Source organism: Lathamus discolor, chromosome 2, assembly GCF_037157495.1.
Source record: "Lathamus discolor isolate bLatDis1 chromosome 2, bLatDis1.hap1, whole genome shotgun sequence".
NCBI classification, from domain to species: domain Eukaryota; kingdom Metazoa; phylum Chordata; class Aves; order Psittaciformes; family Psittacidae; genus Lathamus; species Lathamus discolor.
The window spans coordinates 1,893,735-1,915,208 of NC_088885.1; the positions used below are offsets into that span (position 1 = coordinate 1,893,735).

The 21,474-nt window shown below is 43.2% G+C and overlaps 1 protein-coding gene across 3 annotated transcripts in view; it reads right to left on the minus strand.

Annotated features, from left to right (window-relative positions):
* The window catches only part of ARPP21 (cAMP regulated phosphoprotein 21), a 422,740-nt gene that overhangs the window by 43,560 nt on the left and 357,706 nt on the right, over window positions 1-21,474 (minus strand). For 2 of the 3 annotated variants that reach the window (XM_065665399.1, XM_065665398.1), the window contains exons 13-18: window positions 18,774-18,811; window positions 16,681-16,740; window positions 14,542-14,774; window positions 7,866-8,096; window positions 3,530-3,699; window positions 1,852-1,956 (exon numbers count right to left, since the gene is read on the minus strand). In XM_065665399.1, the coding sequence (XP_065521471.1) occupies window positions 1,852-1,956; window positions 3,530-3,699; window positions 7,866-8,096; window positions 14,542-14,774; window positions 16,681-16,740; window positions 18,774-18,811 (837 nt within the window). The remainder of the gene's footprint in view (window positions 1-1,851; window positions 1,957-3,529; window positions 3,700-7,865; window positions 8,097-14,541; window positions 14,775-16,680; window positions 16,741-18,773; window positions 18,812-21,474) is intronic. The other variant, XM_065665400.1, reaches the window with a different exon arrangement.

Consider the following 21,474-nt stretch of genomic DNA (forward strand, 5'->3'; position numbering starts at 1 on the left):
GAATTCCTCAGCCAAGCACAGGCTGGTAATGACACCTGTGTTTCAAAATGATCCCAAGAGGGAATCAGTAGGTTTCGGGTGCAGACCTTTACCTTTTTGGACTGTTTTGAAAACCCAAGGTTGTAAACACAGAGAAAGTAAAAAAAGCTGAGCCTTTAGTTGCTATTTTAAGGCTTTTTATTCAGCGTTAGAAAGAAACAAGTACTTTATTTGACCGAAGGGGAAAAAGAATAAATCTATGGTGGGATGAAAGTACCACATAAAGTCAATGGACCTGAGGCTCATTAGGGCTGGTAATGATACAGGGATTCTAGACAGTATCTCTTCAGTCTTGCAAAAAAGATCCATTCTAATCAACTCTCTCAGGTTTATTCTGTGAAGGTCGAAGACTTACAGATGTCTTTATGCATCTTCACTTGTATCTGTCTCACAAAACTCTTAAATACTTAACATGCTCTATACCGCAATAAATCTAGCATAAAACTCTTTTATGTGCTCCAGATTATGGTCCCTTCCTCATACGCCCTCATGGATAGGGAATATGCACTACAAAAAGGCTTTTCGCTTAGAACATCCATGCTATTTGACTTAACATCCCACTTTGAGAGCAGATACCACGGGAGAACATTTCAAACACCCTTGGCAGGTCCTCAGGTGATGTAAGAATGCAATGCTATTAACTTCACCATCCTCCTGCATATGTATTTAGGTACAGAAGTTGTTTGTCTGAAGCAGTCTCTTAAAAAAAGCTACCTGGATGGTGAGCAACTGCAAACAAACCCTTCACTGAGCCTGGAATGTCTCTGGTTTTGTACAATAGAGGCCAAGAGCTTCAAAACCCTGTAATTAATGCACTGTGTGTATAATGCAATGTGCCTTGAAGACATTAATTCAGGTGAAGTTTCACTATTAAATTAGCCATTGAAAATATCAGCCTTCCTATGACTATCACTAGAACAACCTGAGATGCCTGCAAGACGCTTTTCGAGCGAATTAGCATTGAGATATGCAACTTCTGTTCAGCATGGACCATTTTTTATTGTCCTTTAAATGGTACTGCTCATCCACCAGGCATTGATAACGTTATTTTAGCTGCAAGGATCCATTCAGCTTTGTTTCCATCTCTTACTATAACTACATGACATCTCTACCTTGGGAAAAAAAATACCAGTCATAAACAAGATTATCAGAGCGAGAATAAAAAATAGCATTAAAAAAAAAAGAACCTTGTAGTGCCTCTCCAAATGTCAGCTTCATTTTACAACAGCATCATGTTAGCCCAGTAAGCACCAAGCCAGCTGCACACTCCAGGACAGCACTCTGTTTATTACATGTGTCCATTGGTGCTTTCTCAGGACACGCAGTGTACCACACCTTCTGCAGCCAGTTCACCACTACTCTGCTTCCCAAGTGCTCTGGTACCACCAGGGAATGAATCCAGGCAGTGGGTTTAGGGTACGGAGAAAATAATATAAAACACAAAAGAAGGATTTCTGGAGTTCTGTCCTCCAGTCTTCATGGATATAAGAGGGGAATAGCCCAAATCTCAAACATCCAAGTTAGCAATTTAAGCTTCCTCGACACAAAGTGGGAAGACACAAGTTCCTATCACAAGCACAAGGAAACATTTATCTGGATGCTCTGCTAAGCAGGTAGACAGCCCTGCTCTTGCCATCATCCTCCAGGCTGGATAACCAGAACCAAGGGAAAGCTTGTCAGTACCAGAAGTGTTACGGCAAATGGGGCTGTCACCCCTCTTAGTGCTACCCAGAGGCTCTTGGGCATACTCATGCTTACACACCCAACTCCAACATCAAGGAAAGGAAAAATGAAAGGAGAAATCTTTAGTACCACAGAAAACTGCTGCGTTGGAGAGACTGGCAGGAGGTGCTGGGGAGGATAAGAAACTGCTGGATATTGGACTGACTGAGAAGATGGCTGCATTGCCTGAACGGGCTGCAAAATAAGCACAGGGAAAGACAATAAACACACATAACACCGACCACCCCTGCCACCTCTGTTATTGAGAGCGAAGGTCCCAAACACAGCTCTGAAAATGCAAGCGACTCATTGCCAGCCCAGGTACAAGAGGTCAGGTACTGCAATTTTCATCTTCATCTTAGCCTTATACCAAACTATTCTTTATCACAGATTTTTCTGCCTTTTTCACATATTTGATGGCTGCTAGATTAAATAAAGCCACAGCTACACCTTATTACTGATGGGAGGCAAAGCCGAATTATGATTGTACATTTAATTTATAAAGATAAAATGAGAAAGCAGCACAGCGTAAGTGCATATTTGAGTTCTGATAACGGCTGATTTAACTGATGAGGGTGTCATAGGCAAAAGAATAATGTCTGTAAAGCTGCTTTGGCAGAACACAATAGCCAAAAAAGAAACAAATGATAAAGAACAGGTTGTGAGTTACCAAAAGACAGACCCATCAGCTTGGAGCAGATGTTTATTTGCTGTAGATGTTTATCTAAGTGTAATTTTCTACAGCGCTATTACCTTGGAATATCTTTATTATTCCTTTTAGTTTAATCTCTCATTTACCATGAGTCTTACACAGGTTCGGTACTACCTCTGTCTTCAAACACTGCTAAAACCAAATCATGCAATAAGCGCCACAAACACACAAATCCAAACCCTGTAAAATCCAAACAACTGCACCACATTTTAGCATTGTATTTCTGGGTAGCCCGGGATAAACTGTGCCACATTATAAAGCCACACAAGAACCACAGTAGATCCTGGCTGCCCTGCGAGTAAGCAGGATGTAGGGCTCTTGCTTGAGTAGTTCCCCCCCCACCTCTCCTTTAGGACAGCAAACACACAATCCATCACATTAAGCTTGTAGCAGATGCTGACCATGCTCAAGCACATCTGGCCACGTGCCACATTCAGCCAGGGGCCAGAGAGCTGATACACCATAGCATGTGCCCAAGCTATGCTGCTCTTCCCCACTCCTGCTGTAGAGCCAGAGCTTGTGGCTCAGAGCAGGGTCACAGCCAGAGCATGGGGTGCAGGCAGAAGACCCACGACCTTGGGCAGGGGTGCACAGAGAGGGGGCTTCCCATAGATCAGGCCTCATATAAGTGGACATGGAGGAGTTTGTAGAGCCCTGTGTTGTGTTTGACTCTTTGATTCAAACCCACTGCTGTCGAAAGGGACAGGGAAAGCTCCCCATCTCTTTGGGGAGAATTACAGACCACGCTAGCTGGAGAATTCAATGCTTCAGCTTTCACCTGTGGGCAAGTTTTGCAAAATAAATATATGTAGATATGCACCAACTCACTTAAAAGTCCTTTGCAAAATGAAACCATGCTTTAGACGAAACTGAAAGGAATCTTCCCCTCTCTACCCATGTCACACACATCGAAAATACAAACCACGGGCCCCATTTGCTTCAGAAGAAAAGAACATCCTGATACTTTGTCTACCTGCATCCTTCCCTCCTACCCTTTAGGCCATTCTTCATATCCACAAGAGCTTCCTCGCTTTTTCCAATGGCCACCACACCTACCTGTGTGACAAGGTGACTTGCCATTTGCTGCTGTGGCTGTTGAACCTGCTGAGGCTGCTGGGATGAAGGCTGCTGCTGAGACTGTCCCACCATCTGGCTCCTCATCGTCTGCTGGCCACTGGGAGGATTGTATATTGCCGGTGTCCCATCAGGATTTACAAAGGGTTGACCTGAAACAGAGCACCCTGCCTTTGCTCAGCACCTTTGAGAATGTTTTCTGTATGAAAGCATACAACCTTGCTTTAGCTGATGGCTGTTTAGCTGACCTGCTACACCAGTACTCATCACTCTCAATGCCCCACTGCAGATCAGCCATCCTTTCCTTTCTTTTTCATTAGCAGACAAAGCAGGCAGCAGATACCTGTTTTGGCAGTATGACTTCCCAAGGAATGGGTGGCAGGTTACCATGGCTATGAGTCAGATGCGATGGTTACTTGGAGCCATTCAATGATGAATCAATTAACGCTAAAACTCAACTCTGAATCAAACACTGGAGGTAGAGAATATTCACGTACATTTTATTGCCACGCAATAGCAGTCCAATGTGCACAACTACTCCTGATACATTACAGTTTGTAATGAAAGGAAAAACACCTAAACCCACCCTCATTACTAATTGATTTACACATTCTAATGACATAGTGCTGTACTTTCGAGAGCTGTGCCCTGTGTAATTAAAGGAGGCAGCACTGGAAGCTATCAAGGAAGCAACATTTACACTGTCTTTGAAAATCTCTTATACACAGGACAAATCCTGGCCAAAGTTCTGCTAAGTTGCTGAACATTTCTTGCTTGAGGTATTTCAGCTGGGCAAGAGCAATGTTTGTGGAAATACAAATAAATTTACCCAAATTATTGTCTTATGAACAAAAAAGAAATGGCATTTTTTCTGTGAGGAAAATGTTTTCCATGACCTCAGTTATCTTCCATCATGAATTGGTAAACCAAAGCAATTACAGATGTTTCCTTGAGAAGAAGGAATTTTAGCAGTGATAACATGTAATGTAGGTAACTAAAGTATGAATATCTGAGAAAAAAAGGGAGATCTGGAAGAATTTGGTGGCTGAGAGCAACAGTGAATTAATGAATTTCTGGTCTGTACATCACAAGCATCTCTACCTGTTCTAGGTACTCCTCAGCCTTTCAGTTCCTCCCTCTTATTAATTATGATCAGGAACACGAGGAGCACTGGCTAAAGAAACCCTGCTCTCTCTCTAAAGCACCAAGACTTTAAGGATGAAGTCTTACTACACTGGGCTCATCTCACACTGAGAAAGGTTATCATTAGAGCGAATGGAAGCAAAGCACAGGGCAGTTCTGCCCACTAGCTGATTTCCTGCTCCTTGCTGTGAACACACTGGGTGACAATGGCAAAGACTCCCTAGATTTGGGAGTCTCAGGCTCTAGAGGTACTTTAGGGGACTGGGGAAGTCAGACTGTGTGAGCAGAATAACAGGCTCCCAAAACCTGCGCCAGATGCTCAAGGGAAACTGTAAAGAGCACTTCCTGTGTCTCAATGAAGGATGGCAGAGTTGGAAAAGGTCTAAAAATGCTTTTAAAGATGAAAAAAAAAAGACCTTTTATGAAAAAACCTTGAAATAAGAAATGAAGAGGAAAGATCATGTGGTAACAGGGAAGACATTTGTAAGCTATGAACTGTGGCCCAGAGAGAAGGACACAGATTGTGACATCTTTTAAAGGAGTAAGAATGAAATGTAAATGCTCTTAAATTGTCAAAGGGGTTAAGTCAGAGAATGTGGCAATAAGAATCCTTTAAAGGGTAAACCAGACTGCTGAAGTGGGTGAAACAGTAAAACAGCACAGCCACATAAATGGTGCTTTCCCAAAGCAAGCAAAAAGTATCTTCACTGGGGAAGGAGAAGGGTAAAGCAGAAGAGAGGAAACAAAGGAAACTATAGACATGGAAAAGAAAGTGTGGATTGCCACCACCTGAGGAGGAGCTGAGGTATAATCAGAGCAGGGACATACTGACAGCATCTGTGGATGCCATTAGGGGCTTGCAGAGTCAAGTGACTTTACAGTGTGAAAGGAAGCAAGGATCTTTAAAGGACATGGTGTTATGATCAAAAGAGAGAAAAAGACTGGAAGTAGCCACTCTGCAAGAAGAGAAGAAAGAGCTAAAGAATGGTGTTACATAGGGAAAGAAAATCTATTCATTACAGGAAACAAAGCTCCTTTTCCCTTTTCTTTAAACTGTCTTCTCTTCAGCTATGTTTTTGACAGCATCCATCACTTTGATAGCTGAGCGCAGCATCCAGCTATCTAAGCCTCCTCCCTACGGAGCTTCTTTTGTAGCGTTACCCTAATAAGATGCAAAGATTCTGAGCCCAAAGTGTGGCAAATCTGCAGCATGTATTTCGCTGCATGTTAAAAACACAGCAGACGCTGCAGTACACCCTGACTTCCAGCACAGGCAGCAGCGTGAAGCTATACATCTGGGACAAGAATTCCAGTCTCAGAACTGCTCCCTCCATTGTCTTTACCACGGATGTATTTACCAGGGAGCTACAGAAACAGTCTGGAAGAAACACTAAATTCTGTTTACACAAAACCCAATTGCTCCCTGAATGTTAAACATACCAATGCACATGGATCTCCCCAAGATGCCTCTGCAGACAATGAGGCACCCTAGGAGGGAAGACAAGGTGCTCCGGTCTAGTGACAGCATTGAAGGGCTCTATACCTATAGCAGAAAAAGATTTCCTAGGTACCAGGGCAAAATACCAGCTAGCTGCTGCAAATTGCTAAATGGACAGTTCTATCACCTGAATTATGGATGACTTCTGTGTGGAAGTGGAGCACACAGCACGCAGAATGCTGTCTTCTGTACTGACCGAGGAATTCCAGCGTTACAGACAGAACTGTCGACTTCCAAACCAACGGTAATGATGGGTTTTGTCTTACGCCCATCTCCTACTCTGTCCTCTCCCCCGAGTGTTTAAGAAATGCCCCACATCCCCATTTATGCTGATTGTATTAGGTTCTAATGTCAATACTATAACAGCTTGACAAAAGCACATGTAAGTAGTAAAAGCTTTGAAAAGGCACTAATTTGAGCAAGTTACTAAGTCACCTCTCTGGAAAGAATGTATCACATTGGAATCTAAGCAAACAACTACTAATGCCTGATTTTATGCATGCTGATGTATATCGATCAGCCCCAAATACTACTGTCACTGTGGAGAGCTTGTTTTAAGAGATTGTCAAGGCTATGTTTTTCTCAAATGCTGCAATTTTCAGTTTTTCTTGACTGAATTCTGACCAAAAAAAAAAAAGTATTTTTAGCGTGAGCTTTATGTATTTGCACCACAACATTGGGACACAGGGGTGTAAGAGACATAAAATACTGGTTAGAAGCAAAAATCTTCACATAAAAAGCTCCTGAATGCTCCATTAAAGACTTGGAAAAACTAGTTTGGAGTTCACTCTCAGCTCCCAATATAACGGAACACACACTTCACTGTAGGCTTTGTTATTTTAAACCTGGCATAACTCAGCTAAGGTTGACAGCACAGCTAATCATAGTCACTGAAATAACCCAAATCACTGCAGAACCATCACGGTCTCAACCTCCCTGAGCCTTCGTAATCTTGCAAAGTACAACACTGTGAGGAGTAATAGCAGAATGCGACCTGGACTTCATCTGGACCGAGGAGGTACCAAATTGCCTTTATCTTCCATCAAGCACTCCAGTTCAAGCTGAATAGTTTCTGAAGCATCCACAGTGCTGGGTGACTCCAAGTGCCTCACTTGTGTGCCCCAGTGATGCCAAGTACCAGGAACCGCAGAGGTTACAGCTTTCTTTCAGCAGAAAATTTCCAGTTTCAATACAATGGCTAATCAGAGAGCTCACAACAAAATTAACTCTGATGTGCTAATTCAAATGCAGCCTTTTAAGCCTTTTGAAATTCTGCTGTCAAGCACAATGTCTAAGACTTTGACATCGTATTTCGGTTGCACCGAATCTCAGCATGCGTGGTACGGAAAAGTACTTGTTGCTACTGAAATTAACAGAATCTCAGAGGATTCACAGCCAAGGAGTACTAGGACTTCACAAGATTAATATCCTCTCTGGAACAGCACAAGTGTGCTTTGTATCACTTCCTACTTGCCATGCCACAACAGCCTCACAAAGCCAACCCAGCTTTGCCTGCGGATTTGAGAAAACACCCTGCCAAATGTCACTTCCATGTGTACGGGCTTCCTCATAAAGTGTCTCAAGGAAAATATCTCCAGAAACAAGAAATGCGTCAACTCCCCACATTACACTGGAAACACCAAAGGGCAGCACCAGGCAGGAAAGCATTGTACTGACCTGTGTGCGGGTTCAGAAGGATGCTGCCAGGCGGTATCCCTGCAGCTTCAAGTGGAAGAATGATATAGCTGGTGTTACTGGGGGCCACCTGGCCACTCATCCCATTCTCAGGGTAGGACACGCTGCCTGAAGAGCTGGCTGTCACCCCGGGGACAAGAGATGCACTTTGGAGAGGCTGATGTAACCGTGACAGCGACCCTGAGGAGCCAGCGCTGCTGGAAGACTCTGAGCCTAACAGAGAGAGACACAAACACGGCAGAGGGGTTACAAGGGACCGCAGTCCCCATCAGACATGAGGACAGCCCTCACCGGCTGCAAAGGCAAGCGCTGCTCCATGCCCAGTAGGCAGGAGTGGGGTTCTCACTCCCTGCTGAGCTCAGCATCCAGTGGCATTTCTATAGTTCAATGACCTCCCTCCTCCAACAACCGCTTCCCCCCCAGCCAATAAACAGCTTTATCAAACAATGCAAAGCACTCAGCATGTATTTATCATTCAGCAAAATTGGTTCATAAGGTATAAAAAGGTATAAAAACTATAAATATAAAAGGTATATTCATATAAGGTATATATAAAAGGTATAAAAACACTATATAAAGGTATAAAACCTAAACATGTTGTTCGTGAATGAAAGAAAAACCAAGCAACCAATGAAAAAACCTACACAAGAACAAACGGAACATTTTCTGTAAAGAAAAACAAAACAAATACCCAACCCAGCAACAGCAACTGTCAGACAAGTAGCACAGAGGCTGCGCCATAGGTATATTAACTTAAACCTACCCAAGACTTTTGCCGCTTGGGTGTTTCAGCACCTAGCCTATTAAAATGGCTCAATCAAGATAAATGAAACGTGCTAAACCACATTGCTGCCTGGAAGGATGGGGAGACGCATTATTTCAAGCAACAAATACTATTTCCAAACTTCAGGGCTTTTACTTGATTAGATTTCACTTTGTTTCGTGTAAAAATGACAAGGATCTCTGAGAGCGTAAGGCTCAGGTGAATGGCTTCCCTGAAGCAGCATGTTAGGACAAATACAAGGGAGGTATGAAAGCAAATACCTCTATGGATGCTTCCTCCCAAAGTATATTTTAATTGCAACTTCTGTTACTTTACTTCTGTGCACTGTCATCTTACAATAGTTACTAACCTCCTTAGCGCCTTCCTGCAGGTGCATACTCAAAGAAAACACAGAACCCAGACTTAGGTTTCAGCAAACGTTTTAAAGAGCAAATTACATCCTTCATATTATGGATACTACAGAAGGACTGCAGTGGATTGCGTAGAGCCTTGGATTCGTTTTCAGTAAAATCCACATTGAAATTGATTTGCTGCCCCATAATTAGACCAAAATAGGTTTCCTCTGAAGAAATCGCACCAGCATCCTGTTACTTAACAGAGGGTCTTTTCCACAGACTAATACGGATTACTGTGTAAAGCACATTTTCATCCAACTTCTTTAAACTTTATATTCATATGGCAGCGACAATGAACAGTCCTCTTTATGAGCTGTGCATTATTCGCCATCAGCAGGAGCCTAAATCTGCTCCTGCGGTACCTAATAGAGAAATTGGCAGAGATTTTAGATGAAATGCTTAATTCTTATATACACACGTCAAAGTTGTATTAGTTGCTGTATTTTTCCCCCTCCTAGACTGAGGCTGGGGAGTTAGAAAGATTAATCCTGCAGGGATAGCTTAATTTATTGGATCATTTCAGATCTCAGTGTTTCTACAAATGGCAGAGATATTCCTGGTGGTCATCCTCACCAAGCTGCAAGCAGCATCTGGCATCCCCCTTGCTTCTTTGAGTTCTTGCTTTACTTTCTCCTCTCTTCCATCACCTGTTGAACGCAACAGGTTAGAAGGCTAACTGGAGATGCAGGAGGGGTGATGAGATTTCACAATCCCTTTTTTCCTAAGCATGTATGCAGTACGAAGCCCGAGTTCAGACTTTACTCTCCCCATTTCGCGCTATTCTGGACAATGCTGCGAGTGTAAAAGCACATTGCAGCTCTGACATTCAACTGTTTGCTACTTGTCCCCTTTTCAGCTGTTTTCCAGGCAGAATTGTGGATTGATCCTTACCAGCTCCTGAATGTTAAAAGCCAAAGGACTGCAATGAATTCAGATGTACTCATCAAATGGTAGACAGAAGCAGTGGAAAAACCTCTGGAGCTATCACTCCACCTTGGCCAACACAAGAGCTTTGAGCTGTCTGCCTTGAAACGGAGATCTGTTTTCCTATGTCAGTAGATCAAGGTGGTGATTTTGATAGACCCCAAATAAGACACAAATCCATATCAGCAATTTTCTGAATATAAAAGAAAAACCCCAGAAATTACTACTTAACCAATATTGCCCTCATTGTTCATGTATAAGAATGGTCTATTTTCATTTTTTCCACCACTACAACTTATTTCCTATCATTTTAAGTCACACATATTAAGCCATGTAAATTCCAAGACTAATGTTTAGAAATTAACACCAATTAATCTTGTCTTTGCAGCTCTGATTAGCTGCTTTCACAGTGCCTAAATGTGGAATAAGAAATCACCACATAATGAACCCAGTACTGTAGCAAATGAAAAAAAGAGTGAACTATTTGACGTTATTCACATTAAGAGATGTCTTGCTAAAGACTTCTGAAAGGAACTTGGGCTAAATGAGATTTTTGCCCCCATTACACAACCCAACCTCTTCTTTTTCAGTATGTAATGATGGCTACTTCTAGATTCTTCCACAATTTTCTTGCCGCTTCACAGTTGACACAATAATAACCTTCATATTTTCATCACTCTCCATTGCTCTAAAGTATTGAGAGATACAGCAGCTCAAAAAGAGTGATAAAAGAAAAAGAGACAGAAAAATCACCACAAGCACTTAATAGTTGAGAGGGTTCTTGGAGCGAAGAGCACAGAGGTACCATTAACTTCCCAATAATCTGACTGCCAGTGAGTGATGGGCCATATCTTGCTCTATTTTCATGGGGACAGCATTCAGTATCTGATGACTCTGCTCATCCCACCTTCCACGCCCGAGGTATTTCCTTTCTTATCAACTGGACTCTCAAAATCTACCAACTCCTTGTTCCACACAGTCAATATTTCAGGGACAGCAGAGCACTGACCACTTCTGGAAATAATTCTTGTCTTAGACAGATACAGTTTCTTGGCTTGGGAATATTTATTTACTACTTTTGTAAGGCACTTGCATTTCTGTGTATTACAATGTACTTAGTTTTAAGGCTAATGGTACCTGCTCGTGTGAACACAATCATTTCTCTGCAAGTTGCACTTCTAAGAATAGGATTGATGCTTCAGTACAGTCAGTTGGTGCGCAGAGTATGACTGGAAGCAGTTGGCTTGGGTTTTATTGCCTATACATCAACATTCCTAGAGTGTCTCTGGCTCACAAGATCCATTGGGCTAATGCTAAAAGGGTTAATATATTGCAGTGCCTGTGTATAATGGTCCTTCCCCAACAGGAGTGTCAATGAACATCTAACAGGAGAGATTAGACTGGGGCTCCAATTACTTGGAGCCCCTCCAAGGAAGTTAACGATCCCTACAGATCTGTATCAACACAGCTAATACCCCAGTGCAGTCAGCTTTTGGTAAATGGGGAGGAAAGACATCAACTCCAACAGATGTGCATTCCACTGAATGGAAAATACATTAAGAGAAGCTAAAGACGCAATAGTTACATCTTTTGAGTCTTCCAACAATTAAACAGATATGTAGATACTCAGAGGACATTTTCTTTGAAACACATCATGTCTTCCCTCCTAATAACGTGTATTAAAACCTGCTGTTATGTGTCAGTGACAGTAACATGGTAGTTGACGAGCTAGGTTTTCTCTTATGGGTGTGTTAGAGACATTTTTTTATGCCTACAGGGACATCTATTTCACTTGCCCCTCGACATGCTTAGTCAACCCTGAAAAGTCTACTATATTACTGCACGCTTAAAATAAGCAAGGTTTTTTATCATGTCCTAAATTGTAGTCTATGCAATCTGACTGCAATTTGTTAAATTATTAAGACTCCACTCAGTATTGAATTATGGCTCAAAACATCTCTGTATACCTACTAAGCTTCAGAGTAACAAAGACGACTTTATTTGCACTATATAGTCTGTGATTTGCAGTGGAATAAGGCTTTCTAAACCATCAACAGGTGCAGGAAAGCAACCATCAGAACCAGTAAGATAACCATGTAATGGGTTTCAAACAGCCATGTTTGTGAAGTTCGCAAGAATGAAATAACATCATTCCTTTGCTAAGCTCTAATTCCCATGCAGCTGGATGCAATTAAAGTCTAAGACTAATTGACACCACTGCACTCCACTGCGGGAAACAGCACGTTCTGTGATCAGTCTTTGCCTAAGGGGAGGCTAACATCTTTCTGTGCCTCAGTTTCTGTTCGTCTGCTATGTAACATCAATTACTGATTTATCAGACATTGAGGTTAAGGGCAGAACATTTAGTTTTGGTGAAAATATCAAAAAATGGACTCTAATGCTGATATTGCATCGCTGGATATACTCTAAGGCAGCTGTGCACCATCTGTGAGAAGCCTGAAAGGTTTAATACTCCCATGCTCAAGAAGGATGTTTGTCAATGCTTCTGGATGACTGTCGCGTATGCAGAATAGCTTTCACATTTCAAATGTTCACATTTTCCATCATTCAGCCAGTGAAGAACATTCTGACCTACTCATGACTTCAGCCTGATTTCATACATACGATATGCAACATAAAAAAGTGTTATATTCATCGCTGCGAATCATAAAGCCCTTCAGAGATCAGACTAATACTTTCTGCAGAGGAGAACAAGGACCGAATTGGTGCCTACCGGGTTCTGCCACACTACCAGGGCAGCATGGCTAACATTCGCGGCTACACCTCTGCAACCCCATTTCAGGCGCTATAGTAAAAACAACAGAAAATAAACAAGATCCTCCAAAATAAAAACATGAGCGAGCTTTAAACGTGCAGTGAGCCTGGGGACATCCAGTGCTGCCTATGACTGGAATACAGAGTAATGAAGATCGAATGCAAAACATGCACCATGAAGTATCGCTACCTAATGTATCTTAGAAAACATATGCAAACAGCATGTGGGGGTTTTGACAGCTCTGAATGCACTCAGCATTTGTTAGTAAAGGGAGAGCACTTTATTATCAAGACACATTTCCCCATTACTTTTTGAACAGTCATTCTTTTCTGCTTTAATGCCATTCAATAAGATTTTAGAGACAAGGACAGAAATAGCGATTCAGATATTATTTCCTAGGACTTTCCTCAGGCTGATGGGACAGGTTGACTGAATGAAGCCCCCATTATCTAAGAGGAGAAGGTCAGCACCTCCTGCACCACTTAGACACAAACAGGTCTATAGGGCTGGATGGGATCCATCCAAGGGTGCTGAAGGAGCTGGTGGAAGTGCTCACCAAACCGCTTGCCATCATTTATCAGCAGTGCTGGCTATCCAGGGATGTCCCATTCAGTTAAGGGATTCATTCACCCATCTAACCTAAACGATTTTATGGTTCTATAAAATTTTAAACTCCATTCAAGATACAAAGGTCCAAAATGTAGTTGCCAAGTAAAAAGCTTTATCAATTTATCCTGAAAAATAAAGCATCCCTTCCACTTCATCCTGAATTGTGGCAAACGCTACTGTACAGTTTTGGGAACAGGAGTAAAATCTGACCAATCCAGATTTGATAAATTGGGTTTAAATGCAATACTGTCCATAAAACACTCTCAAGCTGGAAAAGCACTAAGTGCTAAGTATTGATTACCACTTGTCCTGTACTACATGTATCAAATGAACCAAACTGATGGAATCATCTGATGGGCTCATTATTTATTATGCACTTCTACACATAAATATAATGGAGGAGCTTAACGGCATGGCTTGAAGTTACTTTGATCTAAGCCCTGTGACTCACTCCTATGTTAATGTACCCATGAAGTTAATACAAATAAATGCAGAATTCCCACCATGTTCCCAGTCTCCTTAAATGGTGCTTTCCTTTAATGGGAACTAAACAAGAAAACTGAGAGATGAGGGGGACCTCTGTGAGCCCAGCACTGCTGCCTGCTCCCACCACAGCACACTGCCTCATCCACCAGCAAAGGAGAGGCTGTTCTCCAAGATCCAGCTGGTCTGAATTTCAGCAACGACAACAAAATGTTCTTGGATTTCTCATCAGATACATGACATTTAATTCCGCACGACTCAAAAAGCTTAATAAACAAGGTTATTAAATCTGTGCTTTGTCTGAAAGGAGTGCCACCTTTTCAGGCTGCAAGTGAAGGCAGTGATCAAACAGACACGCACGTACTCTGCTCTAGGAAAAGCCTAACACACCGATGATTTGCAAACCTCAGGCACCGGTTTGCTTCTTGATGCCTAAAAACTCAATACCAGGTACCCAGGTAGCTACGCACATAGACGGACATACAGACATCCACATCTGCTAGGCACAAGGAATGCAACTATTCATGTAATCCACCATCTAGTCACACAATGGGGATTGGACTCAATGATCTCTGAAGGTCCCTTCCAACCCAAACCATTCTGTGATACACCACACACAAGCAAGCAGCAGTACAGCCATCCACCACCGCACAACAAGTAGCACTGTGAACCCAATACAGTACTAGCTACCTGTTTTAGACAGTTTGCCGGTACTTCTGTTACTTGATGAGCTATCTCCTCTCGTCAGGACGGTTATCCCACCAAAACTGGCTGTCTTTGTTATGGCTGGCTTCAAGTTTCGATTTGAGCTGTCCGAGTCTGTGCTGCTCCACGGTCTCTGGTGGTCTGCCCATTTCAGTTCGTTTTCTGTACTGCTCTGTCGACTGCCAGATGTCTTCCCCATGCTGTCCCTGTTACCCCTACAGACACCAGGAAACAAAGGTTTATACACCCATAAAACCGTATCAGGGCAAAGCGTATCCTTGGGTACCGTGCGGTGAGACTTATAAAGAAAGGAAATACTCTGCATTTACAAAAGCATGCCTGAAACAGGGCATCTGACTCCTGCACCCATCTGCCTTCAGCAAGTGAACACTACTATACTCTTATACTATACCTATACATGCACAGCACTTAGCACTGCTTCCCCTTTGCATACATCCTAAGAGGACTCCACTGCATCGGGCTGATGCAGCGTTTCTGTTGCTTGCTGGCCAGTGTCTTCCCTCAGCAACCCTCTCACTACTTCTCCCTTTGCTGTTGCTATAGTATTTTTCTCACTAACTTCACCTGCCCTCTACCCTTTGTCTTCGTATCCATCCTCCTTGTTTCTGTCACACCTTGTGTGGTACCTATGACACTCATCATCTCCTCCCTAAAGTTATCCAAAGCCTTCCCCATACCATGTGTCTTCCCAGTGTGACCCCAAACTGGCCTGTGCTAATGCTCCACTTACAGGTCCACCAGTTGGACGGGGTTCCTGCTTTTTGTTCCTCTGCATACAGCAATTGCAAAGGTCTCTGGGTGAAGACTGTCTGTCCTTGTACAGCCAGTGTACTGTGAGTAACAGCACAGTAAACTGTGAGTAGAACACAGAGGTGAACTGCTTGCAATGTGCTGCTGAGATAAAACCAGCATGCCTACCACAGCTTAGTGCTCCACCACCATTAGCCCAAGTGATGTTAATAACACTGGCTTTAGGATGGCTTTTAGAAGGCTGGAGAACCTGCCAAGCTCTGTCACTTGGTCCATGAAGGAGCAGCGTATCAGAGACGGGATCAGGCTGGCGCGTTCCTTGCTTGTGACCAGAGCCCGTCACAGATGTGATCAGCAGTATTAACCTGGTGACCTTTGCTAGACCCAGACAGTGGGGAAGAGAAACAGCACAAAAGCAGCCACACAAAAAAAAATTGAGGAAAAATATTTTTTAAATAAATTGTCCTCAAGATTTCACTGGAAAATAAAAAAAAAAAAACCCAAACCAAAGTATATTATTTCCAGACTCTTGTCATTCTTGTGCTTAGAAATTAACAATGCCCTTAGATCCTAGTGGAAAAGGGAAACAGAATGCTTCTGTATCCCAGCTGTCAGTGGTTTGGGGTTACACAAAATTCCTTTCTGTTCCCCAAACCCAAACAGATACTGGTTATTTAGAGTGTCTGCGCATAAGATGGCTCCTTAATCCTGCATGCTCAATCCAAGACTCTCAGATCACCAAGGCTAGCCCAAAACTGCACGGAGAAGAGTTTTTCTGCCTGCTATCAGTGGCCAGCATGAGCTCTCGATGAAAACATGAACTGGCTCCTGCTAACTCCCTGTGGCTTGGGACACAATTTGGGATACAGGACACATCTGAATGTTCTCTGGGCAGCAGGAATTGAGGTTGGAGTACAAAGTCCACAGAGAAAGCATTTCAAAACATTGCTGCTCTAGAGAAGGGAACTTCTCGCTTTTATTTCAGCTTTTAATAAACCAATGAAAGGAAGAAAGGTCAGTCTGGGCACTGGTCTGTGAAACGTGCCTGTTGCACAGACTACAGCAAAATGAACTTCCACCAGTCACAGTCACGCCCAGACTGTGGCAGCCGAGCAGCTGAAAATCCCATACGGCTCCTGAGCCAAAGACCTGTAGAATCCAAGGAAAGGGTCTTGTTGTGAGCTCCCCATTCACAGAGGGTGGGATGAGCAGGGTCAGAATTCTGTTGTCCGTTCTTCTTTCCATCCAGCAAACTGACATACCCCCACCTGTCAGAGCCTCCCTCGGCGAGGACACAGAATCATGAGCGAGAGTTACCGGGAATTGAATATTAAATAAAGCCATACAAACCTAAAAAGCTGTCTTTTCTTATGGGTATCATTGCATATGCTATTGTCTTCCAACAGCCTACTGAAAAACGAAAAGAAAGATTATGGTAACAGGCATGGCAATTCAAATTTATCTTATCTGTAAAGCTGTACTTCATTGCTAGCATCATCTTCCACCTTGTGCTAGATTCATAGTTTAAACAACCAAGGCTAAAATTGCACGCCCCGTAAGTGTGCACAGTCAACTGAACACACACGTCAGCCAGGGAGGCTGAAGGCCATTTAACATATCCTGTTTCTGAGCAAGGTAATGCTCAGAAGCCAAGAAACCATACATCTACATCCAAAACACAATGCATAAAACTATCACCCAGTAAGAACATAAAAAAATGCAAACCAGCAAAATAGAGCATTCATCATCTTAAGCACTTGCTAAGTCACTTGGAAACCTCTGCAGCTCAGAGAAATGCTCAGGTTCTCTGATGAAAGAGAAAGGCAAAGCACTTAAACACATACCCAGCTTCCAACACAGCAAATCAGCAAGACTGCTCACGTGCATGGAGCTAAGTACACGTGTAAGTGCTTCACCTGGCCAAAGGCTGTAAGGCATGCAGCAAGAAAAAGCAGTGTTCTGAGGAACGCAGCTGAAGCCTCCCTCTTGACAACGAGAGCGCAGGCAGTAACTGCAGCCCAGTCTCCAACCTGGCCTTTTACTGCTCTCCACTGGGTATGCATCCTCACACCAGCTCACAGGTTCGAGCAAAAGGAACCACGTGCAAACAGCAGGACTGGCTACATTCTCCTGCAGGCAGGCATGGGATGGAATGCATAAATCAGTGGAGGGCCGGCTAGGAAGTTCCTGGTTCATCCCATAAAGGTCCCCACCTTACCCTCAGCAGGGCAGTATCCGAGCACTTCCAATGCTGACATGGGAATGTGAATAACTACATCACGCTTCCTGTCCCAGTCTCTCCAGAGAGGGAAAAGGAGGTTTATGGGCACATCTGCCTTTTACTTTTTGGTTTCCTCTGTTGCAGTTTTGATAAAACATATTTCCATAGTCATGATACAGAAGCAGCAGCTGAGGAAATAGCCTTGGCTCTCAGAACAGGAGTCGGTTACAGGACAGTGGCCATTACCTCCTGAAGGCCTTCCCTCATTCCACTTACATGACTGTCCATCGGAAAAGTTGGTTTATACCATTATTGTGGAGTCATTTCAGTGAGAAGAGCCTCACCCATAAACGCATCTGACAGATGTAAGGATGGACAGAGACAGAAACACCGTGAAAGATAACCTCCCTTTCTGCAAGGGGATGCTAAGCAGTTCTCAAACCTGCACAGGGCAGCCCTGGGCTAGCACTGCTCAAACACTCGCCAGTGACAATCCCAGTGTTTTGGTTAAAATCCTTACTTGCCATAAAGGTTTTTGTACAATTTCCGAGTTTTCCAACGCAGTTAAGCTAATTTATGGCTGCTATGGACCCAATATTTCACATTTTGTGGATCTTGGACAGCTTCTTCTTCCCTTTAAGTGGATTTATTATAATGAAAACCCCCCATCCATAAGAACCACCACACAGTCATGCAAAGGAACTGCGTGTCAGGTGTCAGCATTTCATTACTACGTAATTACTACAACACAGCAGGAAAGCAGGTCTGGGGCATTTGGCAACCTTCACGAGCACCAAATGAAATCAGTGCTGCTGCTCAGCCCCACAGCAGAACAGGTTAAACAGCAGAAACACAAGCGCGATGGTTCATACACACCATCAGCCAGCCACTACCAGAGTGCTTTTTAAAGATCAGTGAGTTACATGCTAAAAGCACTCCAGAGATGGAGCGGTCGTTGGAGATGAAACCTCAGGTGGGCTCCCCCCTCCCTCCCACAACCTGCTTTTTAAACCGAAACGCCCCGTCTTGGGAAAGCAGCAGTAGCTCCTTATCTCTTTCCCTCCCCCTCTTAAAGCACAAAATCACTGCAGATAATATGGATTACAAATACGCTTAGTCTCCACATTAAGACAAACAACTCTAGAACTAGAGAGAGATAAAATAATAGAAGAAACAGCTAAGTTTAACATAAAAAAAAAAAAAAGCAAGCTATTTTTTTTACCTGTTTTCCACAAAAAGGTTTTCCTGGGAGCAAACTGACTGAAAAATAAAAAAGGCATTGTATCAGACGTTCTAGATATGCTCTGCTGTCCCAATTCCTTCCTTGAGTTCAGAATTACCTCCCCTGTTCAGGCTTAAGGGGATTTCAAATCATGCATCATTTGCATTTGCAGAAGACAAGGGGGGGGGGGGGAAGGTCAAGAATAAGGTCAGGCCAATAAAGTAAATTCCATGCATTACAACACATTGCCAACGAGGGGTGTCAGTTTGGGAACAAACTGAAACTGCTCAGTCCTGAGATCAGAAGAAGGTGGGATGTACAAAATACTGGCAATTCAAAGGGGGAAAAGGCTTTGCCTACGTAACAAGGTTCCAGTGGTCTGCCCTACCACCTCAAAAGGAGACTGCAGAACAGCACAGAGCTGCAGGTAGGAAGGACAAACAGGAGGAAAGCATGCAGAATTGACAAAGCTCTTCAAAGGGAGAGAAGATACTGCAGTACTGAAAATACTGGGTGAGTTCACATTTTACAGCTGGAGAGGAAGCAGTCGTACCCACATTGAGATACAAACTGATGATAATCGCGTTAGCAATAGCATTAACATCAGTAATAGCCTGTTTCAAAAAGTTCTCTGCTGGAGGACTTAGATCCTGTGAAAGGTGAAGGGCTCAGAAGAAATAAATCCTATGGGCAGCTGCATAACTCTTTCAGCATTACTTGATTTTTTATTTAGAGAAATGAAGCTGTGCTCAATTTCCCATGAATAATTCTCCCTCTTTGATTTTTTCATTTCCCTCCTATTTCATGTTCACTACACAAAGTGCCTCGTAGCTGTCACTGGATTACATCTCCATGATGCAGAGAAGAAAGAACAATCAGTACTTGCACTGATTTTAAACAAAAGGGAGGAGGGCACCAGAGATCATGCCCATTACTTCTGTAACAGCAGGACTCAGCTTGAATACAATGCCATCATTAGCTGTGTCAGATTTTAATGGTGTGGGATATGCAAGGATTAGGAATGTTTCTGTTTCAGAAAGGGTGAGCTAATGACCTACTCAGAGAGCACTGGCCAACACCAGAACTTCATTCCCAGTGCTCAGCAGATGCATGGGCAAAGTTTCCTCTTGGCACCACAGCCAGTGCCATCCCATCTCTTCATACAAGGAAGGAATTTAGCCCTGAGAAGGAAATGTGGTTTCTCACTAAAGCTGTAATTCTCCTGTCCAGCATCCACACCAGGGAACATCTTACAGCTCAGTGGGCTTCCCAGTTGAGCTCCCACCCTGCACCCCTAGTAAACATGCAAGGCTCTGGGCAGCATCTGGGGCAAGTGCGTCTCTCCTTAGCACAAAGCCTTAAGATGTGAGGAACAAATTCTTCATTCCCAGGGAGCAAATTCCCATCATCAACAGCAGACCTAGGGTTTCACCCCACTCTTGAGAAGAGACACAAACCCTTCCCTCTACAACCACTGGAATCCTTTGTACAGCTGTGACTCTGCCTCTTCTCTCATTTTATGTACCTTACTCACACGGTTTCACGAACAAAGGTGGCTGTGCAGACTTCAGCACACTTTATGTACCTACAAGCACAGCAAAACCACCCCGTGAGCTTCTACAGCCTCAACTGCGGGGCTGCCTTCACTTTGAGGTTCACGATGGACATTTGTGCATTGACTTCACAGTTGTCCCATTTCCAAAGCAGCACTACAAGAACAAGCAACTAATCTGCATTAGACCAGAGTACTGGTCTGTGTTCCACAGTCACAAAAGCAAAGGGGCATGCATCTGCCTGGAATTTTCTGCCAGTGTTTTATAGAGATTGGGACATCAGCAGGACAAGTATCTAGAGTTTATACTTGAATTGAGCAAGTGGAGAGGTCTGCTCCCTTTTCAGTATCCCAAATGGGAACCACTATCAACTGCATTACAGACTTAAAGACAGTGTCCGTAATAACTCCATTTGTCTTCCTGACTAATGCTGATGGCACAGGGCCACAACATCCCTGCAAACTATATTTCTGTACAGGTGTGAGGCAGAGAAGACAGGCACCTTTTATTATATTATTCTTACTACATTCACTACTTACTATTATTCTATTCTAGCTACTACAAGGTCAGGACTTGCTTTCCTGATCTATAGCATCAACAGTACTCAATTTAAAGCACCAGGAAAGCTTAAATATCCAGCAGAGTACCCATGAGAGCTGGAGTCAAAAACATTCTTGAAACACTTGGCTCTTACATACTCAAAGACACTGGGAACAAGCCTACAAAAGGAACAGAGTTTTGCAAGATGACCTACAAATACACCTCCCTGGAGCCCTCTGCGGGCAAGGTTTCCATTAGGGTGCTCTGGATGACTGTCATTTATGAGATGAGTATTTCACTCTTCCAGCTTCTCCAAACCTTTTCAAGTCTCAACTGGAAAACGTGCATCAGCTCTGCCAGTGTATTAGGTATACTGGGGGTTGCTGCTCTTAGTTTTAATTACATTAACCAACATAGATAACTATTAACAAGCAGCAATATCCTGCTCTGGATACCATCAGGTAATCATTTTCACGTCAGTTAACAAGATGTGATGGATCTCAGGCTTCCAGCTAATGCTTATTGCTTGCTCGGCAACCACAGGCAAAGGCTCTGTACAGTAGTGTGGGGGTTTTAGTACCTATAGGTTTTTGGTACCCAACACAAGG